This window comes from Kogia breviceps, chromosome 8 (genome assembly GCF_026419965.1).
Source record: "Kogia breviceps isolate mKogBre1 chromosome 8, mKogBre1 haplotype 1, whole genome shotgun sequence".
NCBI lineage: Eukaryota > Metazoa > Chordata > Mammalia > Artiodactyla > Physeteridae > Kogia > Kogia breviceps.
The window spans coordinates 81,425,122-81,445,073 of NC_081317.1; the positions used below are offsets into that span (position 1 = coordinate 81,425,122).

General features: G+C 42.1%; 1 protein-coding gene across 1 annotated transcript in view; it reads left to right on the forward strand.

The window, feature by feature from the left end:
- PCSK5 (proprotein convertase subtilisin/kexin type 5) overlaps positions 1-19,952 on the forward strand; it is a 464,407-nt gene that overhangs the window by 417,567 nt on the left and 26,888 nt on the right. The window contains exons 26-29 of the mRNA XM_059071200.2: positions 2,168-2,304; positions 3,129-3,329; positions 11,758-11,841; positions 13,091-13,286. Coding sequence (XP_058927183.1) covers positions 2,168-2,304; positions 3,129-3,329; positions 11,758-11,841; positions 13,091-13,286 — 618 coding nt within the window. The remainder of the gene's footprint in view (positions 1-2,167; positions 2,305-3,128; positions 3,330-11,757; positions 11,842-13,090; positions 13,287-19,952) is intronic.

The window sequence follows — 19,952 nt, forward strand, 5'->3', positions numbered from 1 at the left end:
CTGCCACCTGAGAGCTGCTTCCTCTGTTAAACTTTGGAGCCAACCTCTCCATTTCACCACTGCCCCTTGAAACACAAATATACTGAAAGAACATGCCCAACATCACTAAGGGTAAAACATTAGATATTTGTTCCCAGAAACACATCTTTATAACCCTTTAGAAGACGCAGTAACTTTGAATACACATACACTAAGAAAACACTGCACAGTAGATGTTGTTAAGGAAGAAATGCAAAGCTTCCCTCTGATATCTTTTTGATGCTGTGAAATTCATCAGAGGGCAAAGGTCAACTTCATTCCACTCCCCTTTCAAATGAACCTCAGTGGAGGCTGAATTACAATGTTATACTGTAGAATGAGAATAACAGATGATATATGTAAAACTATATATACAGAAAAGCTACGGCACTTCACTGTTAATATCAATAATCTGGTTACAGACATCATGGTAAGCTACTTGAACTCAACACTGAACTGTTTCAGACCTGGCGGGTGCCATGTGGCAAAAACACACAAGTTGTTCAAACAGATCTTGGGTAAAATCCCAGTCCCACCCTAACCTATGTGACTTTGAGCACTTAACCCTGAAGCTCAGTTCCCTTATCTGGAAATTAAAGATAAGTAACAGCTACCCTATGGGGATTGTGCAGAGGTTTAAGTGAGCTAATACCTGACACATAATCAGTACTCCCTAAGTAAATATCAGTATCCCTTTCCTTCTTCCTAGCCTCCTCCCTGCTGTCCCAATAAAGGGTGCTTGGAGTCCAGAGGGAGGTGGTTAATGACTTGGCTTGGAGGACACACAACAGACCAAGAGGAAGTTTTCTCCCTTGAAACCCAAATATCTATACCTGTTAAAATTGATGCATTGGGAACTTCCCTGGTGGTCCAGTGGTTAAGACTCTATGCTCCCAATGCAGGGGGCCCAGGTTCGATCCCTGGTCAGGGAACTAGATCCCTCATGCCACAACTAAAGATCTCGCATGCCTCAACTAAAGATTTCATATGCCACAACTGAAGATCCTGCACGTGGCAATGAAGATCCCACATGCCACAACTAAGACCCAGTGCAGCCAAATAAATAAATAAATATTTTTTAAAATGACGTGTAATCGGGGGATGAGATAAATTAGGAGTTTGGGATTAACATATACACACACTACTATATAAAATAGGAAACAACAAAGACCTACTGTACAGCACCGGGAACTCTACTCAATATCTTATAATAACCTTTAATGGAAAAGAATCTGAAAAAGCATTTATATATAAATATATATATATCTGAATCACTTTGCTGTACAGTTAAAACTAAAACAACATAGTAACTTAACTAGACCTCAATTTAAAAAATGATGTATGTGTATAAAATAAATAAGCTACAAGGATATATTGTATAGCACAGGGAATATAGCCAGTATTTTATAACTATAAATGGAACACAACCTTTAAAAATTGTGAATCACTAAGTTGTACACCTGAAACTTACGTAATATTGTACATCAACTATACCTCAATTAAAAAAAAAATTTAATGATGCATAATATTTGAAAGTTGCTAAGAGAATAGATCTTAAAAGTTCCCGTCACAAGAAAAAAAATTCTGTTAATTATGTATGATAACGGATGTTACTGTGGTGATCATTTTGCAATATATACAAATATTAAATTATTATGTTGTACACCCAAAACCAATGTAATGTTCCATGTCAGTTATACTTCAAAATATTCAGGGAAAAAAAGACTATAACTTCGGGGCTTCCCTGGTGGCGCAGTGGTTGAGAATCTGCCTGCCAATGCAGGGGACACGAGTTCGAACCCTGATCTGGGAGGATCCCACATGCTGCGGAGCAACTGGGCCCGTGAGCCACAACTACTGAGCCTGCGCATCTGGAGCCTGTGCTCTGCAACAAGAGAGGCAGCGATAGTGAGAGGACCGCGCACCGCAATGAAGAGTGGCCCCTGCTCTCCGCAACTGGAGAAAGTCCTTGCACAGAAACAAAGACCCAACACAGCCAAAAATTAATTAATTAATTAATTAAAATTTTTTAAAAGACTGTAACTTCAAAAGAAATGATGTGTAGACACATACAAGGAGATTACATTATGGTGGTAAAGAGAAGTATGTCAACACAGCTCATGGAAGAATCTTCGTCTTCTCCCCCCAGGTTCAAACACCAGTGTTATAAAACCTGTCCTGAGAAGACCTACAGGGAAGAATCTGAATGCAAAGCATGTGATACCAACTGTGGCAACTGTGACCAGAATGAATGCTACTGGTGTGAAGAGGGCTTCTTCCTCTTGGGTAAGCTCAAAAGTGGCATTGTACAAAGGGACAGCAAGGCTCCAGGGCTCCACCCAGAAATGGGAGAGCTCCTCTGATCAGTTTTAGAATCTTCCTGTGTCTCTTGTCCAAGGAGGAATTTTAATTTGGTTTGAAAATAAACATTAGCCAGGACTACTTCTTTCTGCTTTTATTATTGAACATAGCTCCTATTTCGGTAATTAATCTCAAGCGTCTCTAATCTGATGGAAAGAAGAGTGAGTGGAGGGGAGGGAGAGGTGCTGAAGAGAAATGCTTTGGAATTGAAGTCACCTGGAATATTCAGACCATGACTCTTTCCTTGAGACTTCATCCGTGTTATATATTCCTTGCACTGTAAAAAGTTAAATAAGATCTTTTGTCTTAGATTTTGGTCAATTCATTGACTTTGATGGAAATGAATAGTTAGGAAAGAGAAATACTGTGAGCCTTCCAATTGAAGAGAATAGTCCAGGTTCTTGAATGTTTGTGGGAGAGCCCACTGTGACCTTCAGAGATTCTGTATGTAGAGATCATTTTCTTTGCAGTTTTTCAAGGCCTTGAGGACATGAAAGGTTTTATTCTATGCTCCTAACCCTCTGAGCTGATAGCCAACTTAAATTTTCAGTTGAAAGAGGACTTAAAGCATTGGATTTATTAAGACACGATTCTTGGTTGAAATAAGCAAATGCCATCATGGTTTCTTTAAAAACTAAAAAATGTTCCTCAGCCTCCTTTCGGCCTGTTTAGAACTTGGCCCTGCGTAGAGCACCAGCTTCAGCCAGCCAGGGATGCACTTCATGCCTCCACTCTGTGTTCTCCCATAGGCGGCAGCTGTGTGAGGAACTGTGGCCCTGGCTTCTACGGTGACCCAGAGATGGGAGAATGTGAGCCCTGCCACCGAGCCTGCGAAACCTGCACCGGTGTTGGCCACAACCAGTGTAGCAGCTGCGGAGAAGGGTTGCAGCTGCTGCATGGGACGTGTGTGCATCCGGCCCAGACCCAGGTGGAAGGCAGATTCTGGAATGGTATGGACCTCCCGAGAGAGATTGCAGGTGTCTAGCTGCCTCCTCTGCCTCTCCCCCACCCCCAAACCCTTGCTTTCGGGATGCCCAAGAGATGAAGGTTGCCAGTAAAAGAAAAGCCTGGAGTCCCAGAGCCTCTGTGATCCTCATTGCGGGAGAGGATAAGAGGCTATGGCTGGCATTTGGCGAGGAGGGAAAGCCCAAAGGGCCACTGATGACTGATCTGACCACTTGAGTTTCCACCTGGGTAGAGTAGATCACGGAGCATGTAAAGAGCATCAGAGAGAGAAATGACTACCATTTTCTCAAAGATTTCAGAATAGCTTCCATCACATTCACTTATCTCTTTATTTAAAAAGAGATAAAAGAAAACTACCAGTGGGATAGTTTGTCCAGTTAGGCAAGGAAGAATCACTCTAAATTATGGGAACTTCAGCTGAAATGACTGATCTTTCTGGCTGGATTATTAGAACTTGCCATCATTCGAGCTTACCTTTTAAAAGTTGCCCCCCTCTAGTTGCAGATGGGGAGAGTGGGGGGCTTAAGAAGGGGCGGGAGGGAGGAAAAGTGTGGGAGCTCGGAATCTAACAGTAAAGGCCTGTGTGTATTCATTCCCACCTGAGTCTTCAGAATTGGCCTCCAGACCCTGAAGCCTTGGTCACAGGCTTCCTGGCAAGGTATTACAAACTTGCAGTGACCTCTCCGTGTCTGAGGTGGTTAAAACACAAAATCCTCCTCCTGCTGGAAAAATCTGACTCACATTCTATGCAGAGACGCTCATGAAAACAAGAGATGCTCTCCGTGTTGATTTTGAGGCCCGGATGAGTTTCAAAAGGTCATTTCAGTACAGAAGCAAGAGCAGCTGAAAGCAGGTCTGCTTGGGGTGGTTCTTCTAAGAGCTGGAGGGAAGGATAGATATGGGGCAAGAAGAGAAAAGCCTCTTGATGGGTTTCAGAGGAAGGATGTCCACAGCTGCCGTCTACTTCGACAGCGTCGCACACGTGACTTAAAGGAAGAGAAGCTCGGAGGGAGAGCATCACAAACCCAGCAGCCAAAGGCCACGGAGAACACTGGCCGATTTCAGAGACACAGCTAGGAAGAAAATCATTCACTCCAGACTGGGACATCTTCCGTGAATTAAAGCTGAACCCAAATGCTGAAAACGAGTTTGTCTGGCATTCAGGCATTTAAGAGGCGGTGCAAGCCAAGAGGAGAAGAGTCTGGTGGTGTGTTTCTAGCTCAGAACATCTGTATGTTATCTGGCATCCAGATGATGAAAAGGTTCAGGGAGCCAAGAGTCAGAGAAGATTGATTCCCCAAATGATTACACATCCCTTTCAACTGGACTACGCACTTCGCAAGCAGAAATCAGGTCTTGATTGCTCCCCCCTTTGTCGAAGCATCACACCTACCCCTCTGCATTTTCTACTATCAAAACATTTCTGAAGAGAGGAAGGAATTAGTCCATTCAGAGATTTAGTACTCAGGGATTCAGGAAGCAGATGAGAATGTTTCTCATGGCTGGACAAAAGCAATAGAGTCAATGACATGGCTGCACTTTCCCACATCTGTGATCTGGGCAATAAGACATACAGACTATGAACAATGAGAAAAACTTAACTGAGCAAGGTAAGACCAGAGCTCACCTTCCCCAGCATAGTTTAGGTACCACTGAAATGGACAGTAAATGAGAAATGTAGTCCACAAGGCCCTGAGAGTATTTGAGCCAATGCCTACATTTTTCTCCTGACTTCGTTTCCTTAAAAAGCAGGGTTGAGGTTGCAATAGGAGAGCAGAGGCTTCCAGAGCACAAGCACTAATTAACCTCACCTTTAAGATGATGGAAAGCAGATTGCAGTCATCCTGGGTCAACTCAGAGGGAGCCCAGACAAATCAGAGTGTTTATGAGAGAATGGGGCTACCTAGGTGGTACAAGTGAAGCGTTGTATTGTTTTAAACACAGATTCAGATCCAGGTAGGACACAGCAGATGGGACAAACTTTAGCTCATTTCTTCACCCACACCACTGCCAGTGGAAACAATAAGCTCATGCTTGCATCTGAAGACTATGACCACCCCCACTGTCTATGTCAGCATGTGTTGGGGAAATGCCCTTGAAATAAAAATCCAACTAAAGTCCACTGAACTCCTCTTTTAATAAGGTGGCTACTCATGATGAGAGCGGAGAGAATGACAGGTCATCGCCCTTTGTCAATTACCAGCTGAGCCTGGGAACGCCTCCTATCCTGGTCCAAAGATGGAGATTTTCCTACGCCTCAGACCATAGCTGGCAAATCCTCCAGCCCAGACTAAATAATCTCCAGAGATTCTTCCGGCCACCTAAAAGTCACTGCACAAAAGTATAGATCATCCCCAGATTCCCTGTCCCAGTCACTAACTAATATATTGTGAAATTACTTAGGCCAATGGCCCTGCGTGGCAATAATAGAACCAATGTGAAACAGGCCGCTGCCAATGGCATCAGCAGTGACTCCGGCATCACGCAGAGCCACTGTTGGTGAAAATGTTCAGGGCGGGCAGGCCACGGGCTTTGAAAGAAGATGATGGCTTCAGCTGGTTTCCTGAAACCATTGTTGGGAATGGAAACAGTGTACCCTATTACTGTTAAATCATTTGGGTTTTCTTAGGTGGTTTTCTCCCTGGTAGTGCTGGAAAGTCTTCGGAATAATTCCTGCACATTTCCCCTACCCACCTATTTCCCTCATTAAAACCATGTTTGTAGCAGGCTCTAATTACATATTCTGATGGGTAGTCTAATCTACAAAGCACAGACATGGTAAATTAACTTTTATCTTTGACCACATCCTAACAATTTATCACTAGCCTGTCTTTTGATCTTAATTCCTATGCTCTGAGAAAGACTGAAATCCCTGAGTCAGTTACAAACACTGGAAGCCACTCATGTGTGAAAAAAATTCTCAATAGTGGGGAGATATGTTGCTTCATAGTAACTGAACTTTAGAGAATTTTAAAGAAACCATGAGAATCTGGTTTTTTAGAAGGACTTTGTAGATGGGTACAGTTGCCTCACTTAACTTACAAACGAGAACATGATTTTTACTTAACCAATCACAACTCAGAGTGCAGAAAATACATGTTTCTGGGTAGCTAAGTAAACTTTTGGCCTAGTGATATGAAGGAGCCACATGTATCTCCTTACACTGAGTATTAAACATGCAGGAATTTTATGAGTGGACCATTAAACCACTGCGACTTAAAATCAGCTATGGTGGGAATATTTACACCACAGAAATTGGTAAACAGGATGACTCAAGTTTTTGTTGTTTTGTGTTCCAAAGAGCCATTTCACCAGTACATCACTGCTTTGACCTCTACCAAACTATTTTAAATCAAAGTGAATTACTAAAACATCTCTCTAGTGAACGTAGGCTTTAGTATTCGGCATACCTGAATTCAAATCCTGGCTCTGTTCTTTACTACGTCCATGACCTTGAGCAAGATATTCATCCTCTCCGAGCCTCAGTTTCCTCACCTATAAAATGAGAACATGAAACTGCCTCATACAAGGTCCTTTTGAGAACTGAATGAAAGAATACATATAAAGCCCACAGCACATATGATGCAATAAAAGTTAATCTATTCTCTAACCCTTAAACCTAATCCAGTTTTAACCTATGCAACACTAGTTCACTTTCAAAACTGCCTCCTTGAGCTCATGAAAGAAAGCAATTTGGGGGCCTAAAGAGTAATACAGGTCTGGGAAAAATAGTCCCAGAAAGAAGGGCAAATGATGGTCAGCTGGGACGCCTAAAATAGCCAAGTTGAGTCCTGACTTAACCAAGAATGCGTACAAAGATGATAATAGCAGTTTTACTTATAATAACAAAAAAAAGGAGAGAGCAATCTAAAAATGTAACAAGAGAAAAAAATTAAATTATGTTTCATGCAAATACACAAATCATTAAAAATGTTTACAAAGAATTTTCAGGGCTTCCCTGGTGGCGTAGTGGTTGAGAATCCGCCTGCCGATGCAGGGGACACGGGTTCGTTCCCCTGTCTGGGAAGATCCCACATGCCGTGGAGCAGCTGGGCCCGTGAGCCATGGCCGCTGAGCCTGCGTGACCGGAGCCTGTGCTCCACAACGGGAGAGGCCACAACAGTGAGAGGCCCGCCTAGCACCAAAAAAAAAAAAAAAAAAAAACAAAGAATTTTCATGGCAAGAGAAAATGCCTATAAGATGTATAATAGTAAATGAAAAATGTAGGGTTGGTACTATATATGTAGAAGATGTAAATGATTCCATATATATGTACATATGTAATTATACTCACACATTCAATATAAAGATGGGAAATCTATATGCCAAAGTATACACAGTAGACATTTCTGGGTGGTAAGATTATGGGCAAACTTTATGTTCTTCTTTATCTTGTTTGCATTAAAAAAATAAAACACTTTATTTTTTTTAATAATAAAAGAACCTGTGCCCACTGCAAGCCCATCTTTGGTGAAGAGCCCGCTGCAGGAGCGACGAAGGTGGAAGTTTCAAATCAAAAGAGGTAACAGGGAAATAGGGAGGAGAAGACAATCAAGTATCAGGAGAGTCTCTGTGATGTAGAAACCAACCCAAGAAGCCGGGCGGTGAGGACCAAGCAGGGATGCAGAAGTCGTGAGAGACAGAGAGAGAGGAGGAAAACACAACACAAAATATAAGTGGGCTCCCAAAGGGAAAGACTGGGAGGCATTTCATCAGTGGAGACTTCTAGAACATACAAGGACATACCTGAGGTGCTAAGTGGTTATGCTTGGGAGAGGCTATCAAGAAAAGCCTCTGTCCTTGCAAATCTTTAAGAAAAGCACCATTTGCCTTCCCAGTCACTGCAGTCTTGTTTGAAATAGCAAAGATTGGAAAAAACTAAACAGCTACCAATAAGAGTAGAAAAATGAAGCATGACACATCCACACAATGGAACACTATGGAGCCATCAAAAAGAATGAGGAGGTTCTTTATGTACTGATAAAGAATGGTCTCCAGAATACTGAATTACAAAAAAAAAAAAAAAAAGGCAACATGTAAACATTGTGATCAGATAAAGTTTGTAAAAAAAAAAGGTTGGAGGGGGATGGGGAGAGAGGAGAGAGACTTCACCGTATGTGCCTTTTCTGCATTTTGAACCATGTGAGTATTGCTTATTTGATTTTTAAAAATTTAAATAAGAAGTACCCCTAAAAAAAAAAAAAAAAAAAAAGAAGTACTCCTGTTTTATAGGATTGAGTTATAGTCATTTTTGAAGGGTGGACACTACATTTTCTTGGTCAAGATGATTTTTTTTTTTTGAGGTGGGGGAGGTGTTGTTCAGTCTAGAATTTCTGGAGTAGCAAAAAGAGAAACTATGATCAGGGTCAAATTTTACTTGTGGACATTAAGTCTCTAATCTTTCATGATAGAAGAGCTCTGGCTGGAGATGACTTTATCCATTTGTCGAAGCCTGATTGCTAACTGCGCGTGCAGAGTACCCTCTAGTGGAGGAATCAGGACATTACAGAATTTTATACCAAGCATATTGGAGTAAAGTATCAAACTGCCAGAATGTGAGATATATACGTGTAATTACAAATGCATGTATATGTGTAAATATATACGTTATATATTTTGAAATATGATAAAATTAATTAAAACTTTTATCTTTTTAAATGTAACATTTTAGCATAAAAATGATAAAAGTCAAAACAAAAATCAACCCGTGGCCTTGATATATAATAATGATTTTCAAGGCGCTCAAGAGCCAATGAATATTATTTTGTTATTATTCTTTGAATAACTGCTCTCAGAAAGTAAGCATCTTTTTTTCCCCAGCTGAAATGAGATGTAATTGACATACAATATTGTGTAGGTTTACGGTGTATAACATGATGATTTGATATATGTGTACACTGCAAAGTGATTACCACAATAAGGTCAGTGAACACATTCATCATCATCACTTTCGTGAAAATCTTGGGACTAGCACTGCTGTGCACTGGCTAACTGAACTCTTAACAAATCCCCCAGGGAGAGTACATCAGTCAGTGGTCTACTGGAAAACCAGTACAAAATTTTCTCTCCAAACTAGGAAACAACTGCCACGCAGCATGGCAGGATGGACAGTCATTTATATCCATGTATCTAGAGCTATCTACCTTCCTGCCTACCTACCTCGTTTTGTCTGTAGCAAGGCTCAGAAGTTTGTTAACCATGAGTGCCATCAAAGAAGCCAAGCAATGCCTCCTGGTGCTACTCCACGTATGGAACGAAAGAGAACGGGAAATAAAACAGAAGCCTGAGAAATGGGGTGGAATGGTAACAGATGAGGAAATCGGGAGAGAGGGGAACGGAAGGAGGAGGATCCACCATTTACTGAGCCACTCTGTGCATGCTTTACACGTTAACTCACACTGGCTTCACAAGAGTCCTGTAAGGGAAGAATCATTTGCTCTCATTTTAGAGACGTGGAAATTAGGACTCTCAGAGTTTAATTACCGTATCCATGGTTACCCTACTGGAAGTGGCACAGCTGGAATCTGAAGGCAGGTGTGACTAGAGACTGACTCTTGGGAGGAGAAGGAAGGAAATGAAAGGCAAGAGAATAGGAAGGAAGGAAGGGAGGGAGGAAGGAAGGGGGAGGGAGGGAGGGAGAGAGGAAGGAAGGGGGGAGGAAGGGAGGGAGGGAGGGAGGGAGGAAGGAAGGGGGAGGAAGGAAGGAAGGAAGGAGGGAGGGAGGAAGGAAGGGAGGGAGGGAGGAAGGAAGGAAGGGGGGAGGAAGGGAGGGAGGAAGGGGGGAGGAAGGGAAGGAGGGAGGGAGGGAGGAAGGGAGGGAGGGAGGGAGGGAGGGAGGGAGGGAGGGAGGGAGGGAGGAAGAGGGGGAGGAAGGGAGGGAGGAAGGGAGGGAGGGAGGAAGGGGGAGGGAGGGAGGAAGGGGGAGGGAGGGAGGGAGAGAGGAAGGAAGGGGGGAGGAAGGGAGGGAGGGAGGGAGGGAGGAAGGAAGGGGGAGGAAGGAAGGAAGGAAGGAGGGAGGGAGGAAGGAAGGGAGGGAGGGAGGAAGGAAGGAAGGGGGGAGGAAGAGAGGGAGGAAGGGGGGAGGAAGGGAAGGAGGGAGGGAGGAAGGAAGGAAGAGGGGGAGGAAGGGAGGGAGGAAGGGAGGGAGGGAGGGAGGGAGGGAGGAAGGGGGAGGGAGGGAGGAAGGGGGAGGGAGGGAGGGAGGGAGGAAGGAAGGGGGAAGGGAGGAAGGAAGAGGGGAGAGAGGGAGGAGGGGAGGGAGGGAGGGAGGGAGGAAGGAAGGGGGGAAGGGAGGAAGGAAGAGGGGAGAGAGGGAGGAAGGGAGGAAGGGAGGGAGGAAGGGAGGGAGGGAGGGAGGGAGGAAGGGAGGAAGGGAGGGAGGAAGGGAGGGAGGGAGGGAGGGAGGGAGGGAGGAAGGGAGGAAGGGAGGAAGGAAGAGGGGAGGGAGGGAGGGAGGGAGGAGGAATGGTAAGGTGCCAACAATAACAACTAACTGAACTTCAGGGTCATTCATATGACACATCCTGAGCTAGAAATTCTTTTTCTAATTTTCCCCCATGTGAGCCATGCTGATTCCTAGGCAATTACTGAAATGCAGTCAAGATCTCTATGTATACTGATTGAGTGATGTTATTGAGGCTGTTAAGTATGTCTGCACAACTGCCCAGTGGAGTTGCTGCCTTCCTGGAAAAGCCTGCCCAGCAAATGGTCGTGCGGGAGGAGAGGGGAAAGAGGTCGCATGTTTCCCAGCTTAATGGCGTATTAACCTGGAGTGGCCTGCCCACCACCTGACCAGCCAGAAAGCTCTCGAGTGCCTCTGCTATATGGATGTTTAACAATGACTGGGGACAAATTTAAGAGGAGATCAATTTAGGCTGCATCCCACAGTGGCTGCTCTGAAGAACACAGAGACCCCAACATTGACCAACTGTGAAATCTGGTTCCAAAGAACAACAAAAAAAGACACGAAGAATTCTCAGTTATCATTGTGGAGTGAAGAGAAGTGGTCATCTAAGAATCCTGGGGAAATAAGTGATTACTTTTGACGCAAAAACTCCTGCATGCATACACACAACCACACACTCCCTTACCCCACACATTTTTTAAATATGAAAGAAGTAAAATTTGTTAGTTCAAATATCCCCTTGGTACTTAAGGCTATCCTGTCTTCATAGGATACTCTGCAAAGAAAGTCTTGATAATCAATTGTCAATGACAGAGTAAGAAAAGAATAAAATAAATGAAGTCCACACGGTAGGCAGTGGGTGGTGCAAAGATGTTGCCGATGTCAACCTGAAGGGATTCTATTTGGGGTGAAAAGGGAAATGAGATTACCTATGAGATCTTTTCCAATGCTGCAGTGCTCTGAGCCTGTTCAAAAGAGACAGACTTCTTGTTTCTTTCCCTACACAGACCTCTTGGGAAGATACCAGCCTTGTCATCCTTCTTGCAAAACCTGCCATGGATCTGCAACCCTGTGCACTTCATGTCCGAAAGGTGAGTGTGGCGTGCGACAGAAGGAAGCAGTGGCAAAGCCAATTTGCTGTAAATCATGTACGTCAGCATCTCTGTGTAAGGGGTTTGCAGGACTTGACCTAGTCCCATCACATGTTGCTATCACAGTAGCTACTCTGGAGAAACACAGGAACCTAAACACTGACCTATAATAAAAACTGGCTTTCAAGGTGCCAGAACAAAAAAGAAAAGAAATGTTTCTTTTCCAAAAGCACGATGAAGTTAGTGATTGATTTGGCCACAGAGTTTGTTAGGGTCTCTGGGTGTCTGACATTTCTAGAGGTTCCATTGTTCTTTCAAAGTGCATTAGCTGAAACAAGAGAATTAAGGTGGAGAATCTAGGTGGGGATAAAAAGTCTACCTGCTATTTTTCTTCATTTTTGGTACTGAATTTAGGGGAGGAAAAAAAAACAACAAGCATAACATAACAGCTCAACAAATTAATTGCTTCATTATCTACAAAAACACATCAGAAATAAGTTCCCTGAATTAGGGGGACAGTTTATTAACATGGTACGTTAGGAATTAAGAATTTAAGAATCACTATTAAAGTGATCATTATGTTGAAATGTGCAATGTTAATAGTGAGATGAGATGCAAAAACAACAGAACTTAAAATGACAGGTGTGCCATGTTCCTACTCCTACAGTATACAGAAGTCAACACACAAAAATTGATGGAGTTTTCTTGGAATTTTGGAGTTCAGGGTGATCTTTAAATTGCTCTCTTTAAAAGTAATGTTACCTTATTTTTTTTCCATTAAAACTAAATAGATGGACTGTCCGTTAAAGGTGGAGTTGGGTGGAAGGGTTGCTACTATGTTAGTGTCCTAACAGGATAGGCTTTGGGAAGCAGAAAAGACTCCATCAAGCTGTGCGTGTATAACTGCCTCACACCAGGAAGGTCTTAATAGACAAAGTTCTTAAGACAAAGGTCTCAATAGATGGACCACCTGGGCAAAGGGAAGCCCCATGGTGACCCGTAGCAATATCAATAGGAAAGTCAAAGAAACAAGCCTGTTGTCAATTTCCTTTCTAGAGCTTTAACTCATCTTGGAAGATTTAGCATCACTAATAGATATTTTGGTAATCCTGATATAAGTGTTCCGATACTCAGTTCTTTGGAGCAGTTAAAAACGCTGTCAGGAGCGTCAGTTCTCTGTGTGGATGCGTGTGCTGTTAGATTAGACACACGATGACCGTCTGACCTGCCTTCTTCCCTGGGTTTCTAGGCACATATCTGTTGGCTCAGACCTGCGTCCCATCCTGTCCCCAAGGCATGTGGCCCTCAGTGAGGAGTGACAGCTGCGAGAACTGTACAGAGGACTGTGCCTCTTGCTCTGAAGCCAATCTTTGCAAAAAGTGCCAAACGCAGCCAGACCACCCCCTCTTCCTCCACCAAGGCAGGTGCTTCACCAGGTGCCCTGAGTAAGTTTTCCTCTTCCTTTCACTTGCTACTTGTGTTCGCTCTCCTGCAGTACTTTGGGGGCAATTCCTTCCCATTCGCCAAAGACTGATCTCTTCCTTGGTTAGAGCACCTACATCCGCCTCCCTTCTCGACTGTCTGACAACACTGTCCGCCACAGCGGCCAAAGCTTACATAAGGCCAGATGCACGCTTCTCCCTTGTGACCATGAGATGTATATATTTTTACCTTAATGAAAATATGTTTATTTTTTACGTTGTATTTATGATCAAACAGTTGTCAGGGTTTTGTTTTTTTTTTTTCCATCACAAAAGTGAGGCTGTGATAGGCTGTGGAACACACGGACCTCTTCTACATGTTCAAAGTGAGGTATGAATCACAGATAATAAATACAGAGTAATACCTGCCTAGTTATTGACTGGTTCCTCATGGCTTCCTTGGTCCCCTGGTTTACAATTCCTTTACTCTTCCTATCAATGGTCCTGCCTCCAGGATTTACCCAAATGGGAAGTGGAAATAGCAAATGGAAAAGTTCATCAGGAAAATTTCAGTGACAAGCAGCAGAAATGTCAAAGAGCATGACAGAAAATATGGGGTGTATTAATGAATACAACAAAAAGTTTGGAAATCTAGTGTTGATTATTTCAGTGGCCAACGCTTCATTAGAAACCCACAATCTTTCCATTTTGCTCTTCTGCCTTCCTCAGCTTGTCCTCCCACGAGCCCACGTTGTCTGTCCATCCCCAGCTGCACCACCCCATGCTGCAACAACCTGAGACAGAAAAGGGTGCTTTTCTCCTTGTTTATTTCTTTTTAAGAGGAGAGAAAACTTCCTCAGACTTCCCTTCACATCTCATCAGCCAGAAGGCAACACTAACATCTTCCTAAACTGATTGCTGGCAAGGAGAATGGAAATGTAAGGCGTGATGTAGGTTGAACAACATTCGCCCCTGAACACCCACAAAAATCACAACATCGACAGCCAGGAAGAGTGGAGAGAGGGAGGCAAGAAATGAGTTTGGGGAAGCAGCCTACAACATCTGAAGGAACTAGAAATTTTATTTGCCTGCTGCTTAAAAGAACTTCATGATAAAAGCAACACCTATTTTCTAGTGACCTGTTCGTATCTGTTACTGAGATTGATCCTGTTGGGTACAAATATAAGTCATGGTACTGACACTCAAAAAGCATCCAATCTAGTGTAGAAGCCAAATGTATCCAATTCAGTTCTACAGATACATATTTAGCACCTACTGGATGTAAGAATTGATATTGGAAGCTAAGATCAAGTGAAGGAAGTCTGAGCTTACAACAGGCTTACAATCCAGTAGGGAAGGTTACATCAATCAATGTCATACTTCTCAGGTCCTTAATACACAAAGGGCTAAAAGATTCCAAGGAAAAAGAAACCATTTAAAAACAGCTACTTACTGAGAGCTTGCAATATCTAGGCACTGCACTAAGGGTTTCAAATGCACCATCCTATTAATCCTAACAAGAATCTTCTTATCCAGATACAGTTGACCCTTGAACAACACAGATTTGAACTGTGAGGTTCCACTTACACGCAGATTTTTTTTTCAGTAAATATAGTACTATACAATACATGGTTGATTGAATCCACAGATGCAGAACCATGGATATAAAGGGCCAACTGTGGGAATTGAGCATCCATAGCTTTTGGTATTCATGTCTGGTCCTGGAACCAATCTCCTGCAGATACTGAGGGACACTATATCATTATTTCCCCCCATTTTGTGGGTGAAGAAAGGGGTAGCATGCCCAACATCACACTGCTAACACATGGCACAGTCAGGATTTCAACCCAAATCTCTCGAGCACTGAAGTTCATGTGCTTAACCATTGCACTATGCCACATTTTCACCCAACTGGGTTTCTTTTTTCTTTCTTTATAACAGCTTTATTGAGATATAATTCACATACCACACCATTCACCCACATAAAGTGTACAATGCAATGGTTTTTAGTATAGTCAGAGAGTTGTGCAACCATCACCACAATTGATTTTAAAATACTTCCATCACCCCCCAAAGAAAACTCTATACCCTTTTAGCAGTTACTCTCAATTACCCACAGCCCTAAGCAACCACTAATTTACTTTCTGCCTCTATAGATTTACCTATTGTTGAACATTTTATATAAATAATACAGAATGTGATCTTTTGTGACTTCTTTTATTCAGCATAATATTTTCAAGGTTCCTCCCCAGTTGGGTATTTGAGAAGAGGCTTAATGGTGAAAGGGTTGGGGTAAGAGAACACAGCACAGCAGGGAGAAAGGAATATGAGGGAAGACTGAGTCAGGAAACACCCAGCTCTACTTCCCCAGCCACCATGCTTCAGCCTCAGCAAAGTTAGCAAAGATATTCTACAACAAAGGTGAAGGTCAGAAATCTACTTACCAAAGTCAATCATTGCTTCCTTATTAACCTTTATCATGGTGGGACTGAACTGCTTGTCATTATCATCACCTTACTTATCTAATCATTACCACCATTTTCCTACTATCTCTTGGATTCTTCAAATGTTCCAGGAATTGAAAATGCATTAAAACGAGGCAGAAAGAGATACATTTTGCTTTCATCCAATTAGTTGACCATTCCACACTTTTTTTCTCCAAATCTGGGTTGAGCCACTCAGATTTGGAGGAATAAAAAGAAGCAATGCGACCCTATGCAGATACATGGCAGCCAAGATATTTTCTTTTTTTTTTTTTTTTTTAAGCAATAGGGAAGCTACTAATATGCCCTGAAAATCCTGCAGAGTATGGAATCACAAGTATGTGCTTTTCTGTCTTGAATAGGGTGGTCTTATTACTGTGGATTCCTCCTCTTTATGTTTACAAAACAACAGGGGAGATAAATTCTGAGGAACATGTAATACCCAGCTTGGCTTGGCAGCTTTGTTTCTCTTTCTGCAGAATTGCCCTTTGGGGTGCGATCCCTCCTAAAATAGCAAGATTTATAACAGAAACACAACCTGCAAAGAAATGATATCCAGGTATTCAGAATTATTTATAAATCGGCATTAGTGGCCACTGCTTTTTCAAACATGGTATATGTTCATCAAATTAAAAAGTTCGAGTGGTAACATACATCATTACAGTAATTGTTTAAAAGGTAATGCAAAACTTAAAGTGTGTTCAAATTCACCACATATGAACAGGTTGAAGCTCTAGCAGAAGAAAAAATGGTCTTCCTTTAAGCCTTGGCTGTCACTGTCTTAGGTGTTTGTAAAATATAGATAAAGTTCCAGAACCATACAGCCTTTGCATTACATATATTTATCTGGACTGAAAGACTTCAACGTAAAGTACTTTGAATTTAACAATTTAATACATGTGGCCATTTCTTCTCAAAAAAAAATTTGTCTTCTTAAATAAAAATAACAGTGAAATAAAGCATTAACTAAAAAGTCTTGTAAGTGCAGGGAGAAGACAGGAAGACTAATTATTGGCCAGATCTATGTGGAGAAGGCTGCTTTCAGCAAAATGGCTCTCTGAAAAACACATTCTCATGTTGCCTTCTGGCTGCCTCCCATCTGACAAGTTTCTGAGATGGGAAACTTGTATTTTTGAATTAGTAGTCATCTTCAACAGCTTTGTTTTCTTTTTTTGGCTTGAATCTATTCCTTTCATTTCAGCATCTCCTCCGACACCCACTGACTCCCTTATGAGAGAATCTGAGAAAGCTTTCTTCATGCTGCATTTCTTCAAATTCTGTACTAGAATTGCTCACCTTAAGTGCCCAGCAACTATTCTGCAGAGACCTTGACCAGGCCTAGCACTGAAATTTCCCCAGAAGCCAGGTGATATCACATAGCCCAAAGCCCCCAGCCACTAAACACAGGTTGGTCTTTCCTGCATGGCCAATCCCCACCCTAAAACTACAGACTATGACTGGTCCCACCCTGCGTTATTTTGTTAGCATAAATTCTAAGGTGGTCAGAGGAGCATATAATATTCCTACCACTTGGTAAATTCCAAGAATTTAGAAGTTAGCTAGGGAGAAAGGCTAGACCTCTCTTTGGAGGAAGCCAAATCCCTTGCTACACACAAAGAAATAATGAATCTACCAAATTCTCATTCAGGTAGATGTGATATGTTTAAGAATGCACTAAATTTCTTTAATTTCAAATTTCTCAAATTCAATCAAACTCTTGATGAGCATATAATACATTTCTATCCACTGTCTTGTTAAATGCAATTTTGAGAGATTGACTTGTTGAACAAAGTAGTAGTACTGTCTTTGTTCTTCAAGTGTTCTCCATCACGGTTCAAAAAAAAACTAAGAATACTAATGAGTAAGGAAGCCTGGCCTTACTTTTCATCTGGATACTATTTAGTTACCCCTCTTCTACCTAGACTTCTTTCTTCTCCAATTTTTCTACTTAAAACTACATTAGAAATGTGACTTTTGTTCACCCCGTCCTATTTCTTCCTGACACATTCAGTACATTTTGTTTACTGAATTAATATAAGAAATCAGTGACTGAAAGAATGATTAAATGGATGTGAATGAGTTAGCTAATTAATTAATTAAAACATCAACTAAAGATGCTATATAAGAAGGTTCTTTTATTGGCTTTAGGATTCAAAGAGGACTGTAGTAAATTGAGTTACTTGCTGCAATTCTTCACCCTTCCTTGTATCTATGCCCTCTGCCTGTAATGTTGCAGCACTTCCCATGAGTAGCAGAATGGACTTCCCTGACCCTTGACTTTGGTCTGGGTAATTTGATTTGCTTTAGCCAATGGCATGTTAGCAGAAGAGAATCAGAGGCTTAAAATGAAATGTGCTTGCCTGTGTTGACCTGATGAACAGACTGTCAGGTATTTCTCTAACAATGATGGGTTTATTTGGGATCAGCAGAGAACTACAATTCAAGGTCTGTGAACATGGTGAGCCACGTGCAAGTTCCTGCACAGCAAAGGAAGGAGAACAATTTTATAGAGAGGAAAAGAAGTTGGGAGGGCTTAGTAAACAAAGAGTTTGTGGCTTTTCATTGTCTGAGTCCTTGCCAGGAAAGAAGAGGAGACTTTCTTCTTCCTCTTCGACTTTGCTATTGTCACAGGGTGTGAGAACTCCCCTTCTGGTCTCCCAACTCTATTTAATTGAGGCTTCTCATTATTTTTTTTACATTTCCCCCTTTTGATCAAGATCACTGATCAAGAATCAGGTTTTCTAATTTCAGCAGCTTTTTGTCCCTCAACGTCAGGAAGGACTTTTGCTGGGTGTAATGTCTCATATCAGAGGGAACTGTACAGATTGGAAACCTAGTATGGTCACATTCAAGTAACAAGGAGTGGCAGGAGGGAGAAATCTCCAGCACTTTTTATCTACAGTCCATATGTTATGAAGATCATAGATATTGGAGTTCATTTGAAGATGTCATCATCAAAGGTTTGGCAACAACTTCCAACAGGTTTAGTCCAGATATCTTGGGAAAGTCTTAGCATCAGATGTCATCTGCTTCAATTCTGGGAAATCTTTACTTTCAGGTCACCAGATGATGTGCAGGTCCAATCAGGGTTCAGTGCTTTCTTTATGTGTGTCCAATGAATCCAAGAGTCTGTTCCTTGGAGTGTGGCAGCACAACAGTTAGTTAGCAGTATCTAATAGGGACCTTTCCAGCAAGGTTAAAGAGAATTCTTCCAGAGGTATCTTTTCCAAGAGATGAAATCTCCAGTTTGCAAGTTATGATGCTTAAGGTCTTCATCTCCCATTGCCATACTGTGAAAAGATTGCTCTACTAAAGCATGTTTACTTTTAATAGAAGCAATTAGGCCTTTGCAATATTGGTGTAACTCTCCTTTTATTGGTTGAGGGTCAAAATAACTAGGAGCCAAGTTCATTGGGCATCCTGTGACTATCTCAAATGGTGAGAGTTTATGAATTCCAAAAGGAGTGGATATGAGATTTAGAAGTACCAATGGCAATGCTTGTGGCCAAGGTATTTGGAGGGCCTCTACAAAATTTTCCTACTGAGTCTTAATAATGCCATTAGTGTGTTTTACTAAACCAGAGGGCTGAGGGTGGTAAGCACAGTGAAAATGTTGTAAAACTGCCCAAACAGTACAGACTTGTCTAAGTACCTGATCAATAAAATAGGTTCCTCAATCACAATGAAGTTCAAGAGGAGTTCCAGGCAGGGAAAATGCTTTCCAAAGGATTTAGCCACAGAAAAGGCAGTAGCCTGTCTGCAAGGGAAAGCTTCAGTCCAGAGTGAAAACATACAGACCATGACTAAAACATATTTACATCCATTAGACAGAGGAAGTTTATGTAATCCATTTGCCAGACCTCAAGTGGTCCATCAGGCAGTTTAAAATGTCAGGAAACAGTATGAAGAGGCTTCCCTGGGTTGTAGTTTGGACAAGCAGGAGAAGTGAGGTAAATACTTTTTGTGGCCTTGTTAATGTTTCCCCACCAGAACTGATTCATGAAGACTATCATTTTGTCATAGACTGAAGGTTTAATGCATGTTCAGTGGTGGGGAGTGGGAATTTCAGAGTCTCCAGTAGGACTGGCTTGTTATATGGTCCAAACTAGAGCTTTCTCTTTTTAATCAAACCCACAACTACTGAATTTCCAAATTTGTTTTTCCTTTACTGAGGCCAACTGTTGGGCCTCTCTAGCCATTTTTTCTA